A 15064-nucleotide genomic window follows, 5' to 3' on the forward strand; every position below is an offset into this window, starting at 1 on the left:
CAGGCGTGGTTTAGCTACTGCAAACATGGCACCCCTAAATCCCGAAGACGGGAGAATCAGCCGCACCGCACCACGGGCAAGCTTTAGCCAGAGTTATGTACCGGGTCCAGTCATCCTGGTTGGCTGGTCGTTGGCAGTTGCGGCACTTGACGACACCACCGCCAACAATCGGATACCCCGTGACGGCGCATTCGGGGTAAGTGACCCCAGCTGGCGACTGCAAAGAACCCTCAAACATTTCCACTTGGCCTTGCGGATCTGTTACTGTAGGAAGATGGGGATCTAAACTATTGTCGATGGAGATGGCAAGAACCCATCTATTGACCTCTTCTTCCGATGTCTTCTCCACACTGGAACTTTTCGGCATTGGATACTTCTTCGGGAAATCTGTGCAGTCGAAGTCGCCGTTGTCTATGGCGCTACTATCAACCGCACCATCCTCAATTTTTTCGGAGATATCAAGGAAACGATTGAGATACAAGAAGGCGATGGCATCTTGGCCGGAATTCCTTGCTGCCATCCCGGCGTCATAGAACGCCTTCTCGGGTGCGATGTGAGGAATCCACCGAGGGAGACCAAGCATCAGTTTAAGGGCATAGTCGTCAAGCGAAAGCTCCCGCATGCGCGCGGACATGTAGTAGATGTGTATGATATGTGCGAAGGCGTTTGCTTTGGCGACATCCTCTTGCTTTTGCCCCGATCTCGACATGCTTTCCACGACATCGGAGAAACATGTGTGAAATCGCTCAAGTTTCAAATCACTGTCAGGCCGCAGAGGCAGCTGTGCCAGTATACGATCCGCCATCTCGAGCCATGTCTCGTAAAAGCGGAAGTCACCTGGGTCAAGCGGAAGCTCCTCCACTACCCCAAGCGCAGCACCTAGCTCACCCTTGTTCGCATGATACTTCATCTTCAGGCCAGCCACATATTTCATTTCTTCGGGTGGCCGCTGCTTTGCCATGCGAAGAGCATTCTCCCAATCATTATTCGCAATGTATGCCTTGAATGCAGCCTCAGGATCGATCTCCTCAACCATTTTGGCATCCTTCATGCCGCCACCTTCAATACTGTTCTGTACTATGGCACGTTTGACATAATCTTCAAGTTCAGGGCTAATATGTTTGGCCAGGTACTCCGCGAGGTCAAACTTTTTACCTTCCACATACATGTTAATTGCGCCCTTGTAATCCTCGCAGTCCTCCAGACACTTACCTGCCTCCACATATCTCTGCGCTTCCTTCAACTTACCAGTGGCGACGCGCAAGACATTCTTGAGCATATTACGGTCATGTTTCTGGGCCACCTTCACAGCCCTCACCCAAAGATTGGCCAGAACGTTGGGATTTTGCACCTGCTCTGCCGTAGCACCGAGGTACGTTTCGACTGCCATTTGATACTCACCATGCTCCTCCAAGACTGCGCCAGCCTTCTGGGGATCACTTGACTGCAGTGCAATACGCTTTGCAATCTCACCCAGCATGTCTGGATAGTATTCCTTCGCCACGCGCTGGGCATCCGTATACATACGATTCTCCATGTATAGCTTCAACAGCGGCTCGGGGGCATTCGCACGAATGAAAAAGCTTTCCGCTTCACGGTAGTTACTTTTCTGAAAGCATGCCCGTCCCTGAGCCTGAAGAATGGAAGGAATGGCTGTCTGGTCGTAGCCTTCCGCCACTCTCATCGCATTTTCGAACTCGTGCTGGTGCAGGTACATATCAATGGCCTCGCGCGGTTTTCCAGACTTCAAAAACGCCTCTTCGGCCATGCGGAAGTCACCCTGATCCTCGTAGTACATAGCATATTTGAGGTACACATAAGGCAATTTAGCAGGTTGTGCCAGTTGAGCCCATTGCAGTGCCAGGTCGAACTTTTGTGCCTCCAGTGCGGCCTCTATACCTGGGTTAATAAATGAAAACTTCATGAGTAGCCGTACGCCGTCCTCTGCTTCCACAACCATGGCACGAGAGAGAACCACTTGCTTCGCCGCGTTTGCTCCACCGTGCACCTTCGCTACACGAACAGCATCCTCCCACATCTCATGATCTCGGTACATATTAACTGCCCGACCCCAGTCTTTACCGGCCACATAATGTGTTTCAGCCATCTTGTAGTTACTCTCCTTCTCGAATTGAGCGGCCAGCGAAAGGTGCGTCTTAGACAGAAAATCGGGGCGGTACGCCTGAACGAGGCGAATCATATTTGTGTAATCGCGCGCCTTCTTGTACATAACAATGGCCTGATCCGGTTCGTTCACCTTCACGTAGATGCGCTCTGCACCGGCGTAATCACCCTTAGTTTCCAAACGCTTAGCTTGGTCAACAAAGAGTGCGACCAACTGCTGCTGCGAGAGGTGCCGTTGTGCCACACGATACATGTGGTCGGCCATTCCTGCACGGCTGTACATGTCCACCGCCTCGTTGATCGCATTAGCCTTGATGTAGAATTTCTCGGCTTCGCCATATTGATGCAATTCTTCGTAGTGGCGGGCTATATTCTTATAGAAACCTTTGACGGTCTCATCGTTGTCGCTACCCACCGTTTGGCTCTCAAGAATGTGCGCGGCCTTACTCCACTGCCTTGAGTCAATGGCCGCCTTCACTGCTTTGTCGTATTTTTTCGCTTCGATGTAGTGGTTTATTGCTTGATCTACGTGCTTCTGTGAGACAAGGTAATCACCCCACTCCTCTTCTAGTGCAACCACTCGATCAGGAACAGCGCGCTTAGCAAACTCCACAGCACGACTGTAGACATGTCCCTTTTTGTATGCTTGAATAGCGCGGTCGTTCATCTTGAGTTTCTCAAAGAAATCGCCGGCCTTTTCAAACACTTGAGCCTTAAACAAGGAGGCCGCGATGGCCTCCAGTAACTGCGACTCTGGTTTCATGTTATTCGCAGATATGACGTTAGCCGCTCGGGCCGGGGTACCGCCGCGCAAGTATAAGTTGATAGCATCGTTATGCTTACCCTCACGTTCCTTCTGCTCACCAGCCTTTTCAAACTGGCCAGTTTCCACGAGCCAATTGTAATAGCGGGTACGCTTATTAGCGAGGTCTGGCCAGCCGCGGGCCTCTGCAATGCTGATACTTTCATCAAACCGGTTCAGCTCCTCCCACATTGCCATAGCATCTTCGATCTTAGCATTCTCAAGGTAGAGTTGCTCAGCTTGTTTGTAGTCCTTGTTCAGCATCGACAGCTCGGCGCGCACGGCGTAATGGTCATATCCATCCGTCGCCCCTCCACTAGACCGTGCTTCAGACACCGCTAGTTCATTGATTTGATTCAGGGAATTAACCTTCGCCATGTCTCCTAATGCAGCGTAACAGCGCTGGGCAATGGGAAGTTTCAATTCCTGCAGTGCAAGTGAAGCAAGGTTAGCCCACATTGCTTCCGTTTCGGGAGTGAGCGCAATTTGATCAAGCAAGTCACATGCCTTGATGTAATCGTGATCCTCCATCGCGGTTCCAAACTCAATGAGTGCCTCGTCGAGACCATATGCAACTGTGTTGACGCCTTCATCAACAATCACTTCCGTCTTGCCGTTTCCGCGCTCGATACCCTCCACTTCGCCCTTAATAGGGACGACAGCCACGCGGTCCGGAGAGTTGATACTGTACCAGACGCACAGTTCCACACGATTCTGTGCGACTACCACATCGCTTCCAGGTACCCACTGCACATAAGTGCAATAGTTCAACAGCGTTGTGCGATTTTGTTCTTCCAGGTCGTACAGGAACAACTGGTGCTGTTTATCGCGGAACAATAGTTTGTTAGCGCGGTAATTGAGCTCAAGCCAGTCGATGCGGCATTGGTGGGAAAGCCGTGCAACCGCAGTACCACTGGACAGGTCATCGATTTGCGCTGTTTGTCTGTCGATGAGGTAAGCAATGAATTTACGACCTTGTTGTCCTTCACCTTCGCTGGTGATAGATGGGTCATGCACCCGAACCGAAATTCGATGTGCATTTCTTTCTTCCGTGCGGCATGTACCAAGGATCTCATTCTTACCATATTCGATCAAGCATAACTCACCTGCAGCAAAGACCATACAAACTTGTGGGTTGTCAAATACAAATTTTTCGCGTCCGGACAGCTGCCACGGAACCTCTGAGAGTTTGCACGAAATGAGGTCACCAACAAGAAGGGTCGTGGAGGTATGAGCCACTAGATATCGGTCCTGGTGAACATTTACACACTGTACTTCATACCCAAGGCTGGAGCGAAGTACGATGCGCGTCCCTGTGGCCAGCCGCTTCACGATGACCTGGTTATGACTAACATATGTGAATTCAAAAGCACCACGGAGGCGATAGCGCTTGAGACATACGTCAAACATATCAACTGCTCCAGCCAAAGACCCTGTCACAAAACGACTTCCATCGTACTTCCATGATATAGCAGAGAAACTGCATGAGTTGGGCACACGTATCACTGCACCTTCTTCCCACTTGCGAGACCGCAGATTAAAGTCAAAGAGTCGCAACTGCTCGCGACTGGCCAGGACAATCGCGTGACCGCTGGGATTAAAGCTGCCGACAGTAAATTCTCCCTCGTCCTCCGCCTTGTAGTCAAAGCTTTGCACTTTTTGACCACTACGATCGTAAAAAGTAACAAAAGAGTTCTGCCCTGCAGCACAGATATTCTCTCCCCATAACAAGACATACGGGGGATGTCCGTGATTGAAGAGCTTCTTTGACCCTGAGCCTCCGCCCGCATCCTCGGACTCAAAGGTGTATTGATAAACAGCACCGTCGAGATGACCCGAAATTACCTTATTTCCGTCAGGGCTGCTCGCAATCGACACAACCGCATGTTCATGAGCGTAAAGAGCCTGAGATTTGTTTGCCTTTAAGATGCCAACCTTCACCTTTCCATCTAGAGTTCCGAAGACAACAAGCTCCACGCCCTGTGAGGTCTCTGGCCAACACAGGCAGGTCACCGGACTGTTCTGTGGGAACTTACTGCAGATGGCCTTCTTCTCACCCCACTCAATGCCCACCCGGTAGATAGCAACGATCCCATCAGATTGCCCAATGGCGATTTTGGAGCTGTCAGGTGAGAACGCCATTCCTTCAATAACAAAGGCTTTTCCATTCTTACCATCGGCAGCCTTTGTGGGAAATTTATCCCGACGTTCCCCATGTTCATCATACAAATTGACGACACGATTGTTGTCAGCAACAGCGAGACGCTTATTATTAGGCGACCAGCAGATAGCTTGCGTCCGGGCGATCCCCTGCTGGCACGCCATGAGCGTCTTGTAGTGTTTTACCTGCATGGTAGACAGTAGCAAGAGTTAACCACAACAGATGTTTTGAGATTCCTTCCCTTACCCCTTCCTGTGGGCAAAAGTAACCCCTTGGTATATATGCGCTTCAGCTACCACAGTACTTTTGCTTTTTAACAGGTTCTAAATTATTTCTATTCCTTTTTCACTTGTACCCCTTTTTGTGTTGCTTGCTTTGTGTGTGTATGGGCGTGTACGCTCCCTTTCAGTGCCCGGAGAGTAACACGCAACTAAAACTCCCCGATAAACAAGGGGAAAACATGTATAAAACAAGCGAACGAAACGATGGTGAGGATACACAGTTTTAGAATCCACCACAGCCAATGAAGTGAAGAGTTTAAAAATCTTAAGTAGCTGTTAAGGGCAACAGATACGCGCCATGCACCCCATACACTTAAAGTGTCATAGATCAAAAGAATATGACACTGCGCTAAACAATCATGAATTGACAACTGGCCACGTACGCCGCGTACGAAGCAAGTAACCTCACGTTTCCCGTTACACATTTCCCTTTAAAAACAAAAGGATCCGTCATCCTGGGTTTCGCCTTCGTCTAACGAATCTTTGGCCGGTCCCTCACCCACCGTTCCTCCACCCTGGCGTAGTGATTGCAAAAGAACACGCCGCACGCGGCTGATGGGAACTTCATCATCGCAGCGAGAAGCATTAAACGCACCTCGTTCACTCCCCCCAACCAGACTTGTGAAGAAATTCCTATCAACACAACTTCTCCGTACGGCAAAAATAAGTGCCTCTGAGTCCGTCGCCTTCTTCTTGGTTGCGATATTGTACAAAACCACCTTGGCATCATTCCCTGTTCCTTCGGAATTGCTGCATTCAGTCGATGTTCTCCCCTCTCTCCCAGCGTCCCTCTCACGTCCCACCAACCTCCTCTTCCTCTTCCCTGCGAATGCCCGACAAAGCAAAGGGAACGGCCTATGGACATCTGTAGGTTTCGCAAATAGTGACTCGACCCACCGAACGTCAGATATCTCTTTGTCCTGCACAGACATAAATAACGTAGAAAGGAGTCTATGAGACCACCACTCGCGGCCGTAATGAAGTAACAGCTCATCGCCCTCCTTAAGATCAACGACAGGCATCAGAACCAAGAGTTGTGTGTTATCGTCAACAGTGAGGCGGACGTTAGCCTTGCATGTCAGGGCGCGGACCAGTCTCAACTGTCCCGTGTACTGTTCCTTCTCTACGGCAACAACTGATTCATGGGAACTCCCGCCAGTGGCATCAGACCCAATCAACTCCGCTTGCTCAACGCCTACGCTCGTATCCTCGTACACTTGCATACGTTCCCTGTGCCTTCTCCAGTAGGTAGGGCTCGCCAAGTCATCATTTGGAGGCATTTCCCAAAGTATTCCGTCATTAATCTCAAATAAATGCTCTTCTTGGATGCAGAGCGGTGACACAGCCCCCGCTGAAGTACTGCGACCAGGAGATGCGGCTGCAGAAGACTGCATTGCATCCCCTTTGTCTTCCACAACAGTTTCGTCTTCTTCATCTTCAAAGTCAGCAGGATTACAGTCGCCGCCAGAAGCAGTGAAAACGCCCTGTTCTTCACCCTCATATCGCAGACCCAAAGAACCGGAACCATTCCCCGTAGAACACACGTGAGTGTAGCGATGGTGGTGCCGCTGCATCCATGCCCTCAGTCCGGAAGGATCAGAGAGCGGTGCGTGAGTGCTGGGTGCGAGTAAATACCAACCACGCAACGTGGCGATATTGAAGCACATCCCACTGCTAAACTGGTGTCGCAGGGCAAGAAACCGCCTCAGTGATATCGTGCGTCTGGGTGCACTAATAAGATTACACAGGTACGGAGGAGAAGTAGCTCCAACCGTTGGCGCTATTTCCACCGGAGTGAACTTTTTAAGAGCGCAAGTGAGGAAGACGCCTGTAGCCCCAGGGACAACTTTGCTGGGCCCAAGACAGGTCAGGGGCATGACAATAAACTACAATCACCGTCGGTCTTCCTTATGTCTACCGTATGCGAAGGGTTGTATAACGTTTGGCAAATGCATAGGGAAAAGGGGTAACGTAAACAACACCCAAGGCAACAACAAACCAGAGGCTCTTCGACACACTCCCCCCTCCCTGAATGCTTTCCCATATCCACGTCTTGCAACAAGAACGTCATATAGTCGTTGTCACAACCAACCACCGTTTTTTACCGCTTAATCCATCTAACTAAAACCTCATTCCCATGCCATTTTCGATGTAGTACTTTTTACCGCTTTTTCCCTCGACAACAGGCAATTTCTTTTTGTAGGGAGCAGAGGTATATGTGCGGTGGTGTAAAGATATTAAACCGCCACAAAGGAATATATATATATGTAGAAGATGGAAGCAACGGGAGGAGGTACTCTGGCAATTCGGGGGTAAGAATCAAGCTAATTTTTTAACGGTACAATACAAGGGGGGGGGAAAATAGGGATAACAAACCACAATTAACGCAATTTGATGTGCAACGCCAGATCTGGCATGTCGCTGCAGACCTTCACTCCCGTTTTCCCACCGGCACAAGTGCCAAAATCTACGTGTTCGAGGGTAGCGAGCAAAAACGAACCCTCTAACGAATCGGCACCAGCGATAGCTAGCACAAAGGGAATAACATAGCTCACGCTTTATTCGAGCATGAAATAAGAAGCTTATTCCATGCGACACCCCCTAGTAGCCGGCACGAGACAAGTTAACGCACTGCGACATGCACACCTAACCGAAACGGCCGTGTGTGCACAATTCCCTCCAAATGACCAAGGTACTTCATCACACTTTGTGATTCACCCCGCGTCGAGTCTATACAGTTTAACTTGTATCTAAATATATATATATATATATATATGCGTGTATATCTTCGCCTCACTCGTGGTGCAGGAGGCAACCACCATACTGAAGAGATACGCGCTATGACCATGACCCGCGGGGATGCTCCCAAACAACGAACACACAAGTGAGTATATTATTTCTTCCGGGTCCGACTCTTACCTCTCGTTGTCTTCTTATCATTCACGCCTGCGGCAGTACCGCCGGTTGAAGCGGAGTATAGCCTCCTTCTTGTTGCACCGTACATACCGAAACGAACAGCAGAGAGATCAGCCAGCGAGAACTCTGACTGCGAACTGCACCGGTCAAGGAGCTTCGACATCCGACGCTGGTACGTTGTCATGGTCGCAACTAATGGAGATGAATCGTTTGCTGTGAGCTCCGAACTAGTTGACAAAGATGTGCTCAAGGAGAAACATGACAGCGGCTCCGGAATTTCGAACGTGCGGCTGCTCGACATGGCGACAGAACCCGGTTGAGAAATTGGTGGGTCGCTACAAACCTTTAGCTGCGCGAATTGACCTTGCTGCTCCTCAAACAACCCCCTTCGAGGTTTGCGGTGTTTGTTTATGCCGGAAAACCCCCTCGCATACTCGTCGTACAACGGCCACTTAAGGATATTCGTCGGTCGCAATCGCCCCTGTGGAGGATCGGGTTGTAGTTGCACAAGCGCCTCGCTGTCACTATCATCACTGTCAGTGAAAGCTAAGCAACAGTCATCATTAGCACTCACCACACCAGCCTTCGCTTGCTGGGAATAGAAAATACGTGCAAAGCAAACATGGCGGTTTATTGGAATGGCGCTCTTGCGCAACCTATCCATCAACTTCCTGGCCTTAGCCCTTGCAATTATCGAGGTCGAAATTTCGTCAAGAAGCCTCGGTTTCATATAACGGGGAACAGGTTGAGCTTTGCGTCCCACTTCCGACAATGTAGAATTGGTCCCAGTGTAAGGTGCTTCGGCAAGGCTTTTATCGCCGCTGAACGTAATCTCACTAATAGAAGGGTAAGATGCTTCTCCACCCACGGGGGAAGGTGACCCGGAGACGCAAGCTGAACGTCCCACATCTCTTCTGTGTTGCACTCGCTCTTGCGGCAACGAAGAGATTGTGATCGAAGCTTTGTCACGGACTGCATCCGAGACTGTCGATACTTGATTCTCGTATTGGGATTCCAGTTTCTCCAACGCATAAGCAATAGTTAAAGGATTACGAAAGTATTCAACGACTTCGGCATTAAAAACCCTCTCCAATGCCTCTGGAACCAACGCAGCTAGGACGATACAGACTGCAGGGGGCTCACGTGTTGGTGGGAAGCTCCCCTGTACTTTCGCCGATGTGAAACCTCGTAGCTCCTTCGTCAACAAAGCAAAAAAATCCGGAAGAGCAAGACAAAAGTTGATTCCCCCCGGTTTGCCAGTGCTCGGTTGAATGATGCAGACGGACTTCATCGAAGATATGGCGTTCAAAACAATACGTTTTGGGGGTAATACAGGCTGATGAGCCTCGCAAGTCTGACTAAAGTCTTTCATAAACAGCGTTAATCCCAAGCCCCCTTGTTCAGAAGCCCCGCAGGCGACAAAAAGGGATATCAGCGCCGCGTTCAGATGCTCGCCTCCGGTAAACCACTGCTCGCATCTCTCCCTGACACGACACCTACTCCTTTCCACTCTACCAGGAGCGAAGGAGAACGAATTACGTTCTGGTTTAGCCTGCTCCGCGCGCGGAAGCCCAGTTTGGAACGGTGGTGCTGACAATCTCCCTTTGCGTGTGTATTTTTCCGCATCACTACGCGCACTGGCACATGTGCCTGTAACGCTAGAGCATCTTTGGGACTGTCTAACCGAACAACTCGCACTTTTTGGCCGTACTGGAGGGTACTCCTTCGAATGCCCATGTCGTGTACATGTTAACACCGATGACCTAGCACCATTCGTGTAAACGGGTTCTGATGCTGCGCTGGAAAGTTTCCTTTCGGGCCGCATCTTTTCTAAGCGTCTTATAATAGCGGCACGCCTAACACAACTGTCTTCATAAATAGTCACCGAAGTTCCCCTTCGGAGTGAATGAGGCCTCAAATTTGTTGGTTCAGTCACACTACGAGCTCTGAGCGTCCTTTCTCCAGCATCGTTGCGGCTACTGGTACAAAGACATGAGCGACTGGCCTCCGAAATGGATGTCATGCTCGAGCCCCGAAGGTTCGTATGGCTCCTTCGCGAGCGCAAGTCCCTTCCTTCAACTACTGCGCTAAGTGGAGTGGCTTCCGTACATCCTCTACTGTGGGAAGCCATCCACTGGTAGTCGACGAAAAGAAAAAAGAGAAAAAAAAGGTTGACCTGAGAATACTAATAGACAGCAGTGATTCATACGAGCATGTGTGGGTTGCAGCAGTAACCAAATTCAAAAGGAGTACGGTGAGGAAAAAGAAGGCTGACTCCAAAATTAATTTTCTCTGTAATGAGGTACCAAAGGTCGGTGAAACGGTAGCGCCGATTTCCCCCCTCTGAAGGCCTGAGCTGCTTTCCTTACAACCCGTGTCAACGAGAGTGGATAAGCAGTCACACATGGACACACACAAAAAAGAAAAATGAATTTGTCCCCCTTTCTACGTCCTTCCTGTCATAAAGGTGCGCAAATCCACTCGACCGTCCAAATTTTCGAGTTCGTCTTGTTGTTCGGGAGCTTTTTCGACAAAAACAAATTCTTTTCGGAGTGATGACCCAGAGCGGTCTTTCGAGCAATCCTTTGAACAGACGAAGACCGTTACCGTACCCCAATCGACACCTTCGTCTCCCGACGGTGACCCCGAAGCTATATAGTCTCGAACACGAAGATAGTACACACTAGTTGGCATTATCTGCAGTTCGTGAATTAGAGCGGCCCCACAATCTCTACACGGTGGTATCCGGATGATTTCCTTAACCCTACTCGGTCGCATAAAGAGAGGTGGCGCAACTGCTGACACTAAGGTAACTCCACAAGATTCCGTGGGGAACCGTTCATAATAACGGATAACCTGACTTGGCTCTCTCGCCACCCTCCTCCGGAATTTATCAAATTCGTAATCAGCAGGTTTGTCCTTTAGATCAATTGTTTGTTCCAATTCCTTTATGTCATTTTCGGTTATATCCGGGTTCTTAGCGTTCTCTTGGGCTGCACGGATCATCTCTGCTTCAAGATCTGTCGGGACTACAATTTCTTTTCTTGGTTCGCTATCAATAGCCACATAGCACGGAGGAAATGTACTGGGGGGTAACTCCGATGCCATAACAGGATCCGAGCGCGCAGCTTCCTCCGACTGGATATCGTCGAGCGCCTCTTCATCCATGTTCTCCGCCTGTAGAGTGAACGCGCACCAACTGCTTGAAGGCTGACGAGAGCATGCATCAGAGTTACAACAAAACACGTATATCATTCGGTGATGTCCAGCAGAAGATTGAGGCAAAGGGCTGAAGGCCTGGAGGACGAGGAACATGTGACGCCCACATACACCACAAGTGGTCCACTCGCGTATTGTCACCAGTTGAGATTCAGAAAGTGAAGGTCGATATGTCGGGGAACCACCTATTTTCGTTTCTGAAGTAAGTTTATTCCTCTCCAGAGGCATGTAGCCATCAAAAACACCAAGCAATACCTCTCGCATACCGCTTCACAAGAGCCTAACGACGCTACCAGTGGAGATATATGAGGGGCAAGGGAAAACAAACACGGAAAATATTACACTACCACTATCCAGTTTAAAAAAGAAAAAAATCATTAGGTAAAACGGGGAATGTTACGGTTTTTTTTTAGAAAAAAACCGTAATACAGATCGATGACTGTAATTCTTCCATCCAGTGCCAACGAAAATACAAGCACGTGATTCACTTTTTTCTTCCCTTCGTTTTTCGTACCTGATACCTCTTACAACGACAAACTGTTAAGAAAAACAGTAGGGGGCACAAATATGACACTAACAACAACGATACCTCTGGAGGAGATTAGTCCCGTACGGGGGAGAGGGCGGAAGAACCACAGAAGACCATGTAACCATCCGACAATTACAAAATCAAACTGTAGCAAAAGGTGGTAGAAGCACATTGTAAGACATAATACCACGGAAATATATATTGACGGCAAAAAAATTATAAATCGAAGACAAATTTGCTAAATATCCGAAAATGTAGCTTACCGACACATACATTCGTCATAAACAAGATAAGATAGGTAATCACACTGACCCCAGCTCTTCCGCCCACTTTTCAAACTGTTTGATTGAGCTCTGTGAAACAGAAGGTTGGATTTTCTTCAGAGCATCCTCAAAGTCATTCATTGTAACTGGGGAAACAATCATCTTGCCTCCCTCCTTCATCGCAGCGATCTCTGCCGGTGATCTGTCCGCGATTAACCTTCGCATTGGCATCATTGCGGCGTCACGAACAACTAGGTTCATGTCTGCTCCGCTAAATCCTTCCGTTCTTTTATCGGATATCTCCTCCAGATCAACAGAGGGGTCCAAAGACAAAGTAGCTGTTTGTTTCTTGAGTAAACTCAGTCGTCCAGCTTTATCCGGAAGAGGTATATAAATGCGCTTTTCCAGCCTGCGGCGCATGGCCTCATCCAAATCCCATGGACGATTTGTAGTTGCGAGAACCAGCACGCGTTTATCATTTTCAGTGCACAATCCATCAAATTGCTGAAGCATCTCACTCTTAATACGTCGGCTCGCTTCATGTTCGTTTCCACCTCGAGCAGACATTAAAGCGTCAACTTCATCAAAAAATATTGTTGATGGTGCGTAATGGCGCGCAAGATGGAACAGTGACCGCACAATCTTCTCGCTCTCGCCAAAATACTTGCTAATAAGGGACGAGGCGCTGATGTTGAAGAAGGTCGTTTTGGCGCTTGTAGCCACAGCTCGAGCAAGCATCGTTTTCCCTGTCCCAGGAGGACCAAACAATAGGACACCCTTCCAAGGTTGCACAACCCCAGTGAAGAGCTCCGGTACCAACAGTGGTAATATTATGGCTTCCTTCAGTAAACGCTTAGCTTCGGGGATGCCGGCTATGTCATCCCACTCGACGTTGGGAGACCGTTCAATTATCTCTGCTTCAATGCGTTCAAGTAATTCAGGAGCAATACCTGGAGGAGCACAGGGTGCAACTGAGTTCAACACCTTATCTTTTGGTACTGCCTTATCAGCCACTTTCCCCTTACGATTAGAAACCTTGTCAGGAAACGCTGCCTTTCCACTGGAGCAAAGGGGCTCCTCTTCCACTATTGGGATACCCTTCTTGTTTGTGTCACTCTTCTTGGGAGACAAAGTAAACGGTGGTGGCCTACCGTACAGTTTGTTTGCCGGGGGTTTGTGTCCTTCTACTACGGCAACCTCTCTCACCGATATCTTTCCACCCGTCGCAAGAAGTATGGGAAGCGATTCACCCAACCGAACTCCAGGAGCGTGGAGGGTTGGGCAGACAACCTCACCGTTGATTGATAAACTAAAATGCTCAGATGATACCAGCAACGTTATGGTTACGCGCTCTCTGATCAACCGGAGGGTCTTCATGGGTTCCAATAGTTCAAGTCGCTCAAACGTGTCTTGCTCCGTCATTCGCCACTTTTCCACCGAAAGAAAAATACCACCAGAGGAATCATAATGGACCAAAGCCACACAAAACCCCTGTCTCTCGTCTCCCGCCCTGGGAGTTATTCCCATACCAAACATTGCATACCGTCCTTGACTTACCAAGCTTTGGATTTGCGCAGTAAAGCAAGCGATGTTTTTGCCCTGTGGAAGAGGCGCTACCGTTCGAAGCGCCAACAGATCATTGCAGTGAATTTTCGTGTTCTGAGCATAGTGGACTTCTTCACATATAAAAAGTATGTTCGATCCCATTGCATTTTGCCTCTGAATGCGGCCACCTGAGCACATCAAAGTCCATCCAGGTACACGATCGCTGGGTTGTTGGAGACGCACCGGCATATTCGGAATACAAGATTCTTCGTCCAGCGGGTTTACCCAAGGGGGTCGGTCCGTGTAGTCGCCAAACTGAGAAAATGTCCAACCAGTGGTGCTCCTGACTTGTTGGGACCGTGGTACTGTGGGCATGATACCCTCACGCAACAGGGCATTGCGCTTACCGTTGCGGGGAAAACTTCGAACCGTTCCATGACTTGGAGCATTTCTAGAAAATCGGTTAAACGCATCTTGGGTCCGTTTGCTTTGAAGAGAGGAGTAAATTGCCTTTTGAAGCCCCACGTCGTCGTCCATTGGTAAAAACCCTTTGCAGCCGCAGTTTATCAGCACCACAATAACAAACTTTTCGTGGGCAAAAGCAATCAGATTGCCGTAACTCTACGGGCGCTTTATGTATATATATACTACAGTTCTCCCTTTACAAGTTACCAAAATGCAGATAAAGCAAATGGAACTCTTTAAAACTGGAATAACAAACTAACAATAAATAACTGCCTTCCCTCCTGAATCGGCAAAAAACAATTCGAAGGACTGGGGACAAGACAAAGTGAGCAACCAATACGTTCCAAAATAACAATAATTAAAGTAGTTCAAAAATAAAGTTAGAGAACAAACTGTAAACAATAAGTAGATGCACGTTCCCTCAATCAAGAAAAAAGGAAAACAATGCACAGTAACGTTAGAAAATAAACAATTCCTCCCTGTGTCACGAAACTGACCTGCATGGGTAAATCATTACATAGAGGTAACTACTTATTGGACCCGTCCCACTACGTAGTTATGCTGGAGAGGAAAGGATTGGGGCTCCGATCTCGGGAAACGGCACGTGCTCTATACATCTCTTCCTCCAAATAGATAGAAGTTAATAGAACATGCAAGCAGACAGCAGATGAGCGGAGAACTCAAAAGAAACTTCAAGCTAAATTGGATACTCGTACAATTTTGCAGCAGAAAACAAAATCCATTGATGTCAAAAAAAAA

At 48.8% G+C, this 15064-nt stretch overlaps 5 protein-coding genes across 5 annotated transcripts; all 5 read right to left on the reverse strand.

The window, feature by feature from the left end:
- Positions 1–34: 34 nt before the first annotated feature.
- Positions 35–5278, reverse strand: TEOVI_000373700 (intraflagellar transport protein 172; the record flags this gene model as incomplete). Its single annotated transcript, XM_067226600.1, has 1 exon — positions 35–5278. One exon carries the CDS (start codon positions 5276–5278, stop codon positions 35–37), a length of 5244 nt encoding a protein of 1747 aa, XP_067082701.1.
- Positions 5279–5799: 521 nt separating this feature from the next.
- TEOVI_000373800 (uncharacterized protein) lies at positions 5800–7245 on the reverse strand (the record flags this gene model as incomplete). The annotated part of the gene is made up of 1 exon (XM_067226601.1): positions 5800–7245. The coding sequence occupies one exon, from the start codon at positions 7243–7245 to the stop codon at positions 5800–5802; it is 1446 nt and encodes a 481-aa protein (XP_067082702.1).
- A 1016-nt stretch (positions 7246–8261) lies between these two features.
- TEOVI_000373900 (uncharacterized protein) lies at positions 8262–10415 on the reverse strand (the record flags this gene model as incomplete). Its single annotated transcript, XM_067226602.1, has 1 exon — positions 8262–10415. The coding sequence occupies one exon, from the start codon at positions 10413–10415 to the stop codon at positions 8262–8264; it is 2154 nt and encodes a 717-aa protein (XP_067082703.1).
- A 314-nt stretch (positions 10416–10729) lies between these two features.
- Positions 10730–11767, reverse strand: TEOVI_000374000 (Programmed cell death protein 2, C-terminal putative domain containing protein, putative; the record flags this gene model as incomplete). The annotated part of the gene is made up of 1 exon (XM_067226603.1): positions 10730–11767. One exon carries the CDS (start codon positions 11765–11767, stop codon positions 10730–10732), a length of 1038 nt encoding a protein of 345 aa, XP_067082704.1.
- Positions 11768–12334: 567 nt separating this feature from the next.
- TEOVI_000374100 (katanin, putative) lies at positions 12335–14377 on the reverse strand (the record flags this gene model as incomplete). Its single annotated transcript, XM_067226604.1, has 1 exon — positions 12335–14377. The coding sequence occupies one exon, from the start codon at positions 14375–14377 to the stop codon at positions 12335–12337; it is 2043 nt and encodes a 680-aa protein (XP_067082705.1).
- Between the last annotated feature and the right edge of the window lie 687 nt (positions 14378–15064).

Source organism: Trypanosoma equiperdum, assembly GCF_001457755.1.
Source record: "Trypanosoma equiperdum strain OVI genome assembly, contig: ctg_803, whole genome shotgun sequence".
Lineage (NCBI taxonomy): Eukaryota > Euglenozoa > Kinetoplastea > Trypanosomatida > Trypanosomatidae > Trypanosoma > Trypanosoma equiperdum.